The following is a 13,856-nucleotide window of genomic DNA, read 5'->3' as shown; positions in this document are numbered from 1 at the left end:
ACACACACACACACACATACATACACATACACACACACATATGCAATATATATATGAAATATTTCACTGTCCTAGTTAGGGTTTCTTGATGTGATACAACACTGACCACAGGAACTTGGGGAAGAAAGGGCTTATTTCAGCTTTCAATGTGTATTCTATTATCCAAGGAAGCCAGGGCAGGAACCCGGAGGTCATGTGCTGCTGCTTACTGGCTTGCTCCTTACGGCTTACTCAGTCTGCTTCCTCACAGCCCATGGGACCACCAGCCTAAAGGTGGCACCACCCACAGTGAGCTGGACCTTCCCACAGGCCACACTGCTGGGGCGTTATCTCAGAGACACAAAATTAACCAACACACTCATTGTTCTGCAAACGTGAACTGTCACCCCTGGACACTTGTAAGATGCATTCGTATTAGGAGTCTGGATGGCCAATTAAAATTCACAGTGAAACACCACTAAGCATTTTAAAAATGCCTACTACTCAAGCACGTAAAGACTTATAACAGAAAGTGTAAAGTTATTATTCTAAGTAGACAACTCTGGGGAGCAGGGGTGAAGAGTGCATCTGTATGTAAGCCTGGCTAAGCTCACTTAGGCGTGAAAGTGAAAGTGGGCTGGTAGGGATGAAAGAGATCGGGGAGTGGGGACACGGGGAGGGCGACAGGGTCTGGGAGAAGACGATCAAAAACATCACATGTTTGATTGATACGTGCTAGTGAAAGCTAAGGAAAACATTCGGCTATTTTAAGAATAGAAAGGGAAAATAAGCATTTAACCTATATTACTTTATATTCATGACACCATGCTGCTTATGCATGTAATAACCTCTAATGAGCCTTTTATAATGTTCACAATGTATCTCCCAATTGCTCCTTCCCCCATATTAAAACTACATCATCTAGCCCTGAAACAGCCCAAGATCACTTTTGTATGCTGTAGGTATGGAGACTGAGATCACTGAGAACATTTAACTTTCATTTCCAGTGCCAGTTGTCATGGCAACCTAAACCTTATAAATACCATGAAAAGGCAGTAAATGTGAATCCTCAAAAATAGCCTTGCCTTGAGAAACACAGGAGAATGGCTGGGCCAAATAACGAAAATGTCAAGCGAAAGGCTAATTATTCCAGTCATTTCCAAGTCAGCCTTGTGTCACCGAAATGGGTCTGCACACGGTATATATAGCATTTTGATAATCACTGTTATTAGAGCTAATTGTTACAATTCAGAAGCAGACTCGATTATCTTATGTAATTACATTCGTTCACGGTAGCCAAGAAACAAGCAGCTCATGCCCCGTCTTCTGGCAGCTTTGACCAGTGAGAAACGTTTAGGTGCCTAACTAGCAAGGTTCACGACGCGGTGCAGACCGAGGGCATGCCTTCTCTCTTCCTGTGACACGGTCACCCCCTAAATGTTCACCAGTTAGCATCTCTGGGGCTCCTCCCTAGCAACAGGCTGCGATCCCTGCCCTGCCCGGCTCTGCTCTTGGAGCTTCTGCGGAGCACAGAGGCCAAGTGACCGAGCACGATACCTTTGTAGAAGAGAACCACGATCTTCTGGAAGGCCTTCATGAAGTGGATGTTGTCGTAGCAGTACTCCTGAACCTTCTGCAGCAGGACGAGCTCCGACTGGCCTTGGGAACTGAACACAGCCAGCAGGGGAGCGTATTGCTGGAACAGAGCAGAGGGCAAAAGGTGAGACCTGGAGGCCTGTTTCAGGGTTGTATGCCAGTGGACCTCCCTAGATTGTCAGTGTACCCCCTAAAAAGAGACAAAATGAGACTCCATTTTGATTCCAGATGACGGCGGAACCCACTGTGTACACTGGTGGGCACCGTGGAAGTTGGAATCGCATCCTCGGGGCTACGGTGCAGCACACCTCTGCAGTCAGGACGGTGGGATTCCACTTCCTGAAGTCCCACGAAGGGTCTCTTGCTGTTGCTCCGACACACCCCTACCCCAGTGTCTCTGGTTCTCCGCTGGTCTAGTAAGCCATCGCTTTCTCCCTCATCTCCCTTTCCTGGAAATCCCCATCACTGTGCCGGAACAGATGGTTCTCACTCCTCTCCTCTCACCTCACAAACCCCGATGTCATCATCTACGGCCGCCTGGTTCACACTCTGACCCTGACTTCCTAACTGAACTCTACATGCAAGACCCACGGTTTCCACTCGCCTCAATGCACAGGCGTGCTGCTGATCTATGCCTGAAACACAACCGATAATCAATTTACTTCTCTCATTCCAATGTCCATTCATGGTTTACTTAACAAAAGGCTTGGGTATTTGTCCACATGAAATACAGTCAGTAATTAGCCACGCTTCTCTTTAATGTACGACGCTGACAGTAACTCTGCGTGCGTTTGTGACTTTTTAGTGAGAGTCCACTTTGAGATGTTTCATGTTCTCCTATTTGAAACATTTTAGGCAGTGGCAGATTTGAAAAAAAAAAAAAAAGTAGACAGGCTATGTTTAATTTGGTTCTGAAGAAATACAGCTGGCATACACTTGCTCTTTTATTTCTCCGTTTGTGACAGGGTCTCTTGTACCCCAGACTGGCCTCGAACCGACTGATCTTTCTGCCTCCACCTTCTGAGTGTTGGAGTTTTAGGAGTGTGGCACCATGCCAAGCTCGACCACTCATACCCTCAGGGGGCAGAGCAGACCCCCCAGGGATGGCTCTGATTTCAGACTCATTACCTTTAGGTGCTTAAGAGCTTGCTCCGCCACGAGCTCCTCCTTCTTGTTCCATTCCACAGCATTCATGATGCAGGTCCACAGAAGCCCGATCACGGCTGTTTCCGGAAGATCGTTCCTTTTCATCTCCTCTTTGACATAAAGCACCACCTACGTTTCATGGAGAGAGAGTCAGCGAGCAACAGCAGACCAAATATAAAGCTTAGAAGCCGGGGTTATTTGTCTCGAAGGCAAGGCCAGTAAGAGGTGTGGGGCAGGGAGGGAAGGGCTGCGCTCTCAGTGTCTCCGTTCCTGATGCACACCCTCAGATAAAAAGATGGAAGAAAGCTAGGAAATCTACTTTTACCTTGTAAACTTAGTTCTGGACAAAAGCTGCAGGATGGCATGGCCTAAGAGAAAGGCTGGAAGGGTAAAGATGAACCCCGCGGGTTCAGGAGGATGGGGCCTGTGAGTCTTTCTTCGGGTTTGAAGAAAGCAACAGGTCTGTGAATTTTTATCCCTACTTTTCAAAATTAAATTTCTTGATGTCTTGGGCTTGTATAAATCCATTCTCTACAATGCATTTTTAAATTCCTACTCTTGAGATGCCCATGCCCCACCTCAGGGAAAAGCCAACTGATAAAGAAACTGTAAGCACAGGGGCACCTCCCTCCTCTCCTTACAGACAGGGAAACTTAGCCTGCTGGTGGTGCACGCTTTTAATCCCAGCTCTCAGGATGCAGAGGCAGGTGGATCTTTCTGTGTGAGTTCGAGACCAGCCTGATCTACAGAGCAAGTTCCAGGAGAGCCAGAACGGTTACACAGACAAACCCTGTCTCGGAAAACCAAAATCAAGAACAAACCTCAGACAGGGGAACTTGCTTTGTAGGTAAGGATGGTCCTGAACTTCTCTTTCTCCTCCCTCTACCTTCTAGCTGCTAAGACTGCACACCACACCTGGGTTATGAGGTGCTGGACGCAAGGCTCATGCACGTCAAGCAAGCATTCTACCCAGCAAGCCACACCCCCAAATTCTGCCTTTTTCTTTGATTCATGCCAGTCTAGCAATATTCAGCAGGTCATCTCTCCTTTCAATTATGAAGACTTAGTCTCAGTTCTTGGTTCTGATTGCAGGCCTGCCGAACAGTGTGTTTCATTCATACTCAGATGCTATGCCTTTTTCTTGACACAGTCACAATTACAGGCAGGGTCCTAGAAGTGACTAAAAGCTATACAGTATCTTTGGTATGCTACCCTGTAACTAACAACACACCCTCCTTCCCTTTCTTTTCCTGTGAGAAGACAACCGTTTTTATTACTTCTGCTCTGAACTTCAGAAACAAAAGAGTGGGTCAAGTAGCTCTCAAGTGGCTGCACCACTCTCGGGCTTAGAGCTGCCTGCTGTTCCTAGCATGAGGCAGAGCAGGGGGCAGGCCTGCACCTAAAAGCGGCACTATGGCTTTCCCTGTAGCTCCCTGCCCCCATAGAAGTCATGCGACACTCTAGTTTGAATAGCGTTGGAAACACGGCTGACTGTAGGCCGTGGATGCATGGGCATTTGTTGCTCTAACACCTCCACCTGGTGGACAGTTGTCAGCGTGAGTTTCTCCGGCTCTCAACCTTTCAAAAAACCAGGCGAGGCTTGGAGCACAGTAGGTACAGTTGGGGTGAGGGATTTGGGAGTAAGGAGGAGGAGGACTCCCAGCATATAAAAAGGTATTTCTCAGCCTAAAGAATACCATTCCAGATACATCAACAATCATTAACAATCATCTAATACATAGCAAACTATGCTGAAACACAGCTCCAAAACCTGTAGCTTTTACACAGCTTTTATAAAGGGGTTGCTGGCCCAAATGATTGTTCCCTGTGTGGATTTGTGTTTTCTTTTTCAAAGTTGCTGAAATGTAATTCAATGGTGGCCCTCTTGCTGTACTTTATGAAGTCCTGAGTCGGACTCCAATCACTATGAAAAGAGAAACAAGCCCACACATTCACACCTGGTGATGCAAAGTACCCAGCCTAGACACTACATATAGCTGAAGCCTAACTCCAGAGAGAATCCACCATAAAACAGAAATGCCACACTATGGGGTTTTCTAACGGCAGATAGATGGCCAAGTCTGTACGTTGGTGAAACAGTGTGATAATCATAGCAGCTGGGTAAAGTAGGGCATTTGAACCAAAATAACATTAATTTCTAGAATACCCCAAAATGTAATAAAAGAGGATTCTGAATGAATACTTTGAGACAAGTCCTAGGGAAAAGGGGAGAGCGTATAGCAATAAACAGGAGGGAGCGAAAGCTGTGCTATGTGACCTATGTAATTCCTGCCATTTGTATTGGTATTCACACGCATGCATGCATGCACACACACACGCACCATCATGCATCGTTTTGACAGTGCTGGATATGAAAACCATATAGTCTCATGAATGCTTATTCAAGCGCTCTGAACACACCTGTACCCATCAACCATGTCCACTGTATTGGAGGTCACCATGGCCTCCTACCTCCGAGAGCCCCCACCCCTACCCTTTACCACCATGTGTTACACTGGACTTCACCACGGCCTCCTACCTCCCCGAGGGCCCCCACCCCTACCCTTCACCCCCATGTGTTACACTGGACCTCATCATGGGCTCATACCTCCTTGATGGGACATTCCTGAGACAGTCGCTCTTGAAGCTCCTTCTGCAGTTCCTTCCTGGTGCCCAGAGACTGCTGGACTCGGAGAAAGTCCGACAGCTCCTTCAGCCCTGCATCAGTGAAGTATTTAGCAAAATGGTCCACACTCTGTCTGTTCACTGGGAAGAGTTCCTGAAGGAGAAAAGGGGACAAGTGAACTCCAAGCGGCTCAAGATAGGATGGATTTCCCATGGTAACGTCCTTGTGATCTCGCACGCAGACAAGGACTGCTCCGCGGGAGAGCACTAGTCCTAGTACAGGCACTGAGTTGAGCGCCTTTAAAAACAAGACCATTTTATAGAGGACTGCCCCATGCAGACACACTTGCTATGCTCACTGGAACCAGACCCCCTTTCTTTCACTTTAATCAGTAGCAGCACAGGACTAAATTTGCTCGACTAAATGAAAGATAAAAACTCTTGTGGAATAGTGGTGGCACTCGGGAGACAGAGGCAAGCAGATCTCTGCAAGTTCCAGGCCAGCCTGATCTATAGAGCAAGCTCCAGGACGGCCAAGGCTGCACACTGCCTTGAAAAACCGAAAAGAAACCCCAAACAAAACCAAACCAAACCAAATCCAGCCAAACAACAGCAATGAAAAGCCTGGGAAAAACAGAACGGTGCTCGAGCTGCTTTTATTGAGAAGAAAAAACCCGACATCATTAGCTGCTCACACTGCTCCTTTGACTGAGTTCAAGTTTCTTTCTGTACAGCTGAAATGATCAGAAACACCAGGGAAGACACCAATGACTCCTCCTCCCCAAGGACCTCAGTCTCGCCCTAAGCAATGCCGCTCCTCCGATTCAGACCCAGAAAAGGAGCAGCGGGATTCTCACCCTCCACTAACATCGGTGGCTCTCAATTCAGTTGAGAGTGAGGCCCCATCTAAACTTGCCTCGCCAAATGCTCAGTTTCTTACATAATTCTGATGGATTTTTTTTCTTAGTAGTTGTTAAAACAGCAATAAAAAAAAAAGAGCAAAGCACCCTAGCGGCTCTCATATTTTCATCACTTCATTTTACCCTACCCGGCTTGGCACCTGCTCAGTAGCACCTAGTCACAGTCTCGTCCTGGGTGACTCCAGCACCCAACTATGGAATGAAGGCCATTTTCAAACTGCTGTCAAGTATGAAAAACAGACACGTGCTTTTCATTGGTTAGATCTGCATGCGCACAGTCAATGATTCTTTAACTTATCTCACTGGAAAGACCTGCCATCATGGGGCTGCTGCCAGGGAGAGGATCACTATCGTCTGTCCATCATCCATTTCTCTCTCTCTCTCTCTCTCTCTCTCTCTCTCTCTCTCTCTCTCTCTCTCTCTCCCATCTATCTATCCATCCTTCTATATATCTAACTAATGTGTTTATACACATGCAGGTCATATGATGGTCGGTCTATCTATCTATCTATCTATCTATCTATCTATCTATCTATCTATCTATCTATCTATCTATGTGTCTATGTGCGTTTGCATCCCTGATAATTTTTTAATACAGGGATATGCATGTATCAGATAGAAAGTAAGAGAAGGGATTAATGTGGCTCACAGTTGGGGATAGCCATGTCGCAGGAGTGTCTTGTTCATGCACCAACTAGGAAGCATAGAAAAGGCACGTCAACACTCAGCTCGCTTGCTCGCTCGCTCTCTTTCCCTCCTTGTTCGGTGCATCACAGTAACTACAGGATGTCTTACCAGCACAGAGCACTCCCTGCCCTCTTTCACCTTCTCTAGGAAAGCCCACATGTACTCCCAAAGGCTTCCTCGCTACTGGCCTCAGGGTATTCTGTTTACTTAGAATATATAAGGCTGTATGTAAAATTAGAATGGAACTAGTTTCTCCATGATAATGAGAAATAAAAGGAACACAGGCCAGTTCAGCAGAGGCTGTCACGTCACTGACATGACCCCACGCTGACAGCAGTCACTCAGACAACCTCTGATGCACACACACTTACAAGCAGCCGCTTGTCCAAGTTGGCTTTCCGCAAGGAAGAGGTAACAGAATTGGTGTCCTTCTCTGCCATCCAGGCTTTGAAAAGCTTGACAGCAAATGAGGCCGCAATGCCTGTGAAAGGAAAATGAGAATGTCATTCCCTTGTGCAGAGACCCCTTGTGAGGCTGTACAAGGCAACAGTTCTGACCAGGTTTCCTGAAATGGGTAACAGCTAATTTGGGAGAGAAGAAAAACATACAGACCTGCCTGCACAGCTCGCTTGTCCTACTACAAAGAAAGCATTTTCGTGAGAAAGAACCAGGGCATGATGGCTCATGCCTGTTATACCAGCAACAGGAAGCAGAGACAGGAGCATTGCTACAAAAGCCAGATCTGATCTACACAGAAGGTCTGAGGACAGGCAGGGCAACATGGTGATATCCCACTTACAACAAAAACAGATGAATAACAGCAAAAAAAAAAAAAAAATCAACAAGGAAAATAAATTAAAATACTTTTCAGCTGGGCGGTGGTGGCACACGCTTTTAATCCCAGCACTGGGAGGCAGAGGCAGGCGGATCTCTGTGAGTTCAAGGCCAGCCTGGTCTAGGACAGCCAGGGCTACACAGAGAAACTGTCTCAAAACACAAAGCACAGAAAGTTTTCAGAGCAGGACTCCTGATGTCAATCTGGTATAACTTAACTCCTCATGTGTTCATTTATCCATATTTACTGGTATAACTTAACTCCTCATGTGTTCATTTATCCATATTTACTGGTATAACTTAACTCCTCATGTGTTCATTTATCCGTGTTTACTTAGTGTGTAGGCCAGAGGTAGCACTGGGTATTGCTCCTCAGAAGTCCTTCATCTTGTTTTCTGAGACAGGGTCTTCACTGGCCTGAGGCTCCCCAAGTAGGGAAGGCTTCTTGGGTAGAAACCCCAGGAATCCTCCTATGTCTGCTTCTCACATTGGAATCACCAACTGTAACACCAGGCCAGGGTTTCTACATGGCCACTGAACTATAGTATGCCTAAAAAGCACTAATTGCAAGAGCTCATAGTATCAAAAGTCCGACTGATGGCCTCTAGGGTCACCTGATGGCCTCTAAAGTCACAGGTTTGTAAACTTGGATGAAATTCAGAGTATAAAGCTGTGCCCACAAATTCTGGCTAACTACTGGAGATGTTTGAGGTAAAACCCGCCTGACTTACTTTCATGGTATGAATACATAAAATATTCTATGTTCAAAAAACGGCAGTTAATGCCTGCAGCTCATGGTGGTGCTAAGACAACTGCTGGCCATTTGTGCTGCCTGTTCTGTGTCATCTTTACTAGAAAACACAACAGTCAGACAACTCGGGGAACCTCTGCTGCTCTGCCCCACAAGCTTCCTGCACTCCAGGATTGTGGGACTTAAGATCAGGAGATGCAGGCAAAGGATAGGAAAGCAGTGGTCAATCCGTCTCCTGGGGAAGGCAAGGGAGGCTTCCCACTCCACTCATTCCTTTCATGATTTTTTCAACACAGGAGTTAAGATGCTGAGGAAGCCTAGGTGTGATGTGGGAGATCCTAGAGGGTGTGACTCTGGAGTGCCCACTGCCATTGAGACTGGGCTGAAGCTGGACACCCTGATGGACAGAACCACAGCCTGAGAATCTATTTAGGACTCAGACTCATTTATTTAGTGTGTTGTTGAGTTAGGGTTTTGCTGTGGAGTTCAGGCTGGCAGGCTAGGAACACATGGCTCTCCTGCCTCAGCATTCTGAGCAGCCGGAATGACAGAAGTGTAGTTCAAGGGACAATTTGTTAAGTGATGTCGGTAAGGACTGACAGTGACCTCTTGATGAGGATGGTAGCCAACCTTTCGATTCACACACCAGGGCTGCTGAAAATGAAACACTTCTGGAATTTTAAAAGTAATTTAGATAGATGTGTAGATGTAAACCAGGGAGCCACTCAGTCCCTTATCCATATTTGAATCATAATTACTTCCAAAAATAAACTATTGGTTAGTTAGCAGACAGTTTTTCTGGAACACTTCCAATTTCTGAATACATGTTTATATAGCACTGGTGAAGATTTATGGTGTAGTTGAAATATTTAACTGATTTTCCTAAATTGAATGTCTGCCTAGTTTTGGTGGCATAAGCAGCTAGCAATACTCCTTTCTAGAAGAATTCCTATTTCGGTCAAGCCAGGTGACCTCTGATGAGTCTCAGTGCTGGCACCTCTCATTGGCCACTACCTCAGTGACCTCAGCCATCCGCACCATCCCACTGGCAAGGCTCCTGGACCTATATGCCAAGACGCGCCTTACTGCTGAACACGGACAAGGAGGGGGGTTTGTGCCAGAGCTGATCTGAGGACACTCGACAATGACCAGGGGCACCACTCTTGGGATGAAGTCTGGGGCATGAACGATGTCCCTGTTCACTCTGATGCCCACCCTAACTTTACAGTTACTATTTCACTTAAAAGACACGGGGCCAGCAAAATGGCTCCGAGAACCTGAGTTCAATCCCTGGAATCTGAATAAAGGCAAAGCTAGCACGTGAAAGATGTGCACGCATGCATGCTGTGACATTAGACAGACACACACACACACACACACACACCTCTAAGGAAATATGCTTATGTATTATATCCTCAAGAATCTTAAGCTGACTACTTTTGAAGATGAGTTCTCTTTTGGTGTCATTGGCAGGGAAACCTGCACCTGTACACATGCGAGGCAGGTGCTGAATCAGTAACACCCCCACTCAAAGCACAAATTATAAAAAGTATTAGTAGCTCATAGAATCAATATAAACTTTAATGCAGTTAGGTAAGGAAGTAAAATTGAAACTATTCTGTAATCTGTTTTTTAAGAAAAAAATAAAGCGTGATTGAAATCTGAGGTTAAAAATAATCTATATTTAAGCCTATCACTCTGTATTACAGGAGACACTCGATGGGAAACCCGGAAGGTTTTTGAAGTTACTCTCTTATTGAGTGGAATGGCCCTATTTTTTTGGATGGCTATTAGATAGGAGTTGAGCAAAGGCGCAATATTGTAATCCTTTCCTAGTTAGGAGATGGTGAAGTATGAGGACAAAGCCACTCCCACGGCAGAGACATTCTTCCCCCATTTTACTACAACCAATTTCAAATGCAAAAGGTAAACAATCGAGTCCTACAACCACCTCCCAATTTCTATAATGGTTGTTGTTAAAGATGTGTTGTATTTTATGTACATGTGTGTACCTGGGTATTATATAAACACCTTACGTGTGCACGTGCCCATGGGAGCCAGAAGAGGGCACTGGGTCCCCTGAAGTGATGGAGGGATAAGTGGTTAGGAACCACCCGATGGTGTAGGAACTTAGTGTCAGCAAGGGTAGAAAATGCTACTGTCGACTGAACCCCACCCCCACTTAGGGTTACAATGACTAGCAAGGCAATTAGATTATCTTCTACTGTGATGGCTAGGGTAATTCAGTATAATCAATGTGTAAGGTGTCAATTGTACCTGCTTTTTCTGTGTGTAAACGGCTAATAACATGAGATACCTGGAAGGTCCTGAATTCTTTTCAGAAAAATACTTTCCAATATCCCAGTGTTGACAATGAATAACGAATGATTCTAGAACCCTAACACTGTCGAGAATCTGCACAATGCCAACTGTCTCTTGACTTGCCACTTTTCCTAGCTACAACGGCACTCTAGCCTATGGGCGTGAATGGAGCTGGGCTGTCCTACACACAGGAGGGAGACTTCCCAGAGGAAACGGGTGTTCTCACAAAAGCTCCTTTATTTTTAAGGAAAATCACTGTTTTATGTTAAACCATAATTTGCATACCATATCCTCCTACAGGAAGACAGCCCACTCTTGTTCTATCGTATAATCAATTATTGCAGCCGTGCAAACTGCCAAACTTTAGAACTCACGCATGCGTCTTTCTGTTGCAGCGATCTCGACTTGGAAACTATCCACTGTCCTTTGGACAATGAAGGCCTTTTCCCAAAGATATCTTTGCGTACATGTGTGCTTATGTATGTGCATGTGTGTGTGCATGTGTGCGTGTCTAAGTCAACAGAGTGTAGGCTACCCCGGAGCTGCAGTTAGAGCTGCTGGGAACACCTGTTTTCCGCGAGAGTAGCAAGTGCTCTCCATCTCACTGTGGAGGTCTTAAAAATGTGACTAGAACCAACACCCGAGAACACCGCCTTCATGTTTTTCTTCCTTCTTTGATTTAGGCAGGGCAATTGCTCAGTAGTTCAGGCTGCCCTGGAACTCACTCTGTAGCCCAGGCTGGCCTTGAACCTGCAATGACACTTAGGCTTCAGCCTCATGATAGGTTCCACAGATCTGAAGCTGAAGTGGTTTAGAAGAGGTTTTCTGTTTGAGGGATCTTTTGAAAATGACTGGGATTTTATCTCCAAGGGCAAAAAGGTTCTACGAAGCACAAAGCAGTCCCGGAAAATAAAGTGTTTCACAAACCACAAGGGCTGGGAGCATCTGAGTGGGAAGAAATGGTTTGGACCTAACCAATTTCCCTGCCTAAGGTTTTAGTTAGCAAGTAGAATTTGAATGCCAATATAGAGCTGCGCACATTCTTCTGATTCTTTATGATAAAAGTGAACTTTTTATTTGGAGATACATGTGTGTAAACACACACATACACATACACACACACACACGGAGTGAGGGTGGTTTTCTGTCTATAGCGCTTCTTTCCTGTCTGCCTCACATACGATAATGTCTGTAGCATCCCTTTTCCCCCACGCACACGGCAAGACCCAAGCACAATTACCTTCTTTGACTAAGCTGTCGGTGAAGAGACTGGTGAGGATGGCTGCCGGGAGGGTTCCGTTGCCCAGCAGGATCCCGGACAGCATTGCCAACTTTGTCTGCTCTGCTTCAGAAAACGCTTTAAGGAAGAGGAGAAGCTGTGGGTCAAACAAAAGAAATAATGTCTATATGTGCACACACCAGGGTAGGAAGACAATGCAATGGAAACATCCCGCCTTGTCTAGGTGAGGAAGCAGGTCACTATACGGTGCAGCTGTCACTGGCTGGGCGACATGGCACACGGAGCTGGCACACGCTGGGCACGTGCCCAATGACAAATAAATACTGTAGAAAGTCAGGCTGTCTGACACAGTACTTTTCTCTAGGTTCATGCACACGTAGCTATAGTCACAGTAAGAGGCGCTTGGGAACAGTGTGTATATATAATGTACATGTGGCTATTGCACCTGGAAAGGGGGAAGCCTATAGTGACCATGTATTCTGTAATATACTGGCTATCATCCTGTCCCCATGTTGGGTGACCACTTCCTCACCATGGCATATGCAAACACTTTATTTTCGAAAGAACAAATTTCAGGTTTATTGATTTACATGTGTGTGTCTGTGTATAATTGTCATATATATGCAGGTGCCTGGAAAGTCTAGAAGTGTGTCGGATCCCTGGAACTGGAACAGGTTATTATAAGTCATCCGATGAGTGCTGGGACCTGAACTCAGGCTCTTTGCAAGTCTAAGAAGCACTCTGCACTGCTGAGCTGCCTCTCCAGCCCCTTGAACATAAGTTTTTGCAAACACAAAACACAGCAGGAAAGGATCCATATGAAGTAAGACCTTTGAGGGAGAAAGGGGTTGTCCAAGTCTTTAAAACATTCAGAATCAAGCACATTGTTTCTTGGATCATGGTTTAAACCCAAGCCTTGGTAAGGAGGCAATGGAAGATACAAGACAAAGGAATTTCTAGATAGAATGTGAGAAGACACTTTGGGAAGGGAGAAGATGTGCGGGTCACAATGCTTCAAACCTTAAGATCTTAAAAAGTGAGGGAGTTTGAAATAAAGCAAAGGGGATTTTATGCTCCTCTTCACAATGTCCTTGGGGCTGTGGGATATGGTCCTCCTTTCCCTAACTTCGTTGCTTTATGCTGTGACTACATTTTCTCAAGCTCATGTCTTAGGTATGATGCTGACATTCCCCAGGGGTCTCCAATCACAACAGGGACCTGGCTGTGGTTTTCATCACTCAATACCAGTGAAAAGTTTCCAACATGAATACAGGTTTATATTTACATGGGGGTGACGCGATTCTCTTACTCGTTCTGTGATGTGTGTAGAACACACAAACTCAGCATCCTTAGCATCCTAAAGACTGCTTCAGAGCGATTACATCACTCTGATATTTATACCAAGTAAGTAGAAGAACCGGAATCAAAGCATTTGACTTTAATCCATGTCTAGGAAACTCTTAGCAAAATGAGGCATAACCTCATGCCAGGGAGCAAGAGTGCTGAAGTTAAAAACTTGCGCGAACGTGTGTATGTGTGTGTGTGCATACACATGTATGTGTGTGCAATATGGTCTCGTTTTGTGTCCCAGGTGAACCCTAAGTTCAGGATCCTTCTGCCTTAGCTATTTGAATTTACCTTTTTCATTTCATCTTCAAATGCTTTTTCCAAATATTTGTATCTCCTGATGAGTTTATTGAAGACCTAAACACAAAATATAAACAGAATCGCTGAATTATGCAAATAATTTTAAAGG

General features: G+C 45.5%; 1 protein-coding gene across 1 annotated transcript in view; it reads right to left on the bottom strand.

The window, feature by feature from the left end:
* The window catches only part of Bzw2 (basic leucine zipper and W2 domains 2), a 48,439-nt gene that overhangs the window by 6,584 nt on the left and 27,999 nt on the right, over positions 1 to 13,856 (bottom strand). Inside the window, exons 5-10 of the mRNA XM_057783156.1 lie at positions 13,739 to 13,804; positions 12,101 to 12,236; positions 7,325 to 7,434; positions 5,330 to 5,500; positions 2,704 to 2,850; positions 1,537 to 1,675 (exon numbers count right to left, since the gene is read on the bottom strand). Coding sequence (XP_057639139.1) covers positions 1,537 to 1,675; positions 2,704 to 2,850; positions 5,330 to 5,500; positions 7,325 to 7,434; positions 12,101 to 12,236; positions 13,739 to 13,804 — 769 coding nt within the window. The remainder of the gene's footprint in view (positions 1 to 1,536; positions 1,676 to 2,703; positions 2,851 to 5,329; positions 5,501 to 7,324; positions 7,435 to 12,100; positions 12,237 to 13,738; positions 13,805 to 13,856) is intronic.

This window comes from Chionomys nivalis, chromosome 10 (assembly GCF_950005125.1).
Source record: "Chionomys nivalis chromosome 10, mChiNiv1.1, whole genome shotgun sequence".
In the NCBI taxonomy this organism is placed as follows: Eukaryota; Metazoa; Chordata; class Mammalia; order Rodentia; family Cricetidae; genus Chionomys; species Chionomys nivalis.
This window is presented reverse-complemented; position numbering and strand designations above follow the sequence as displayed.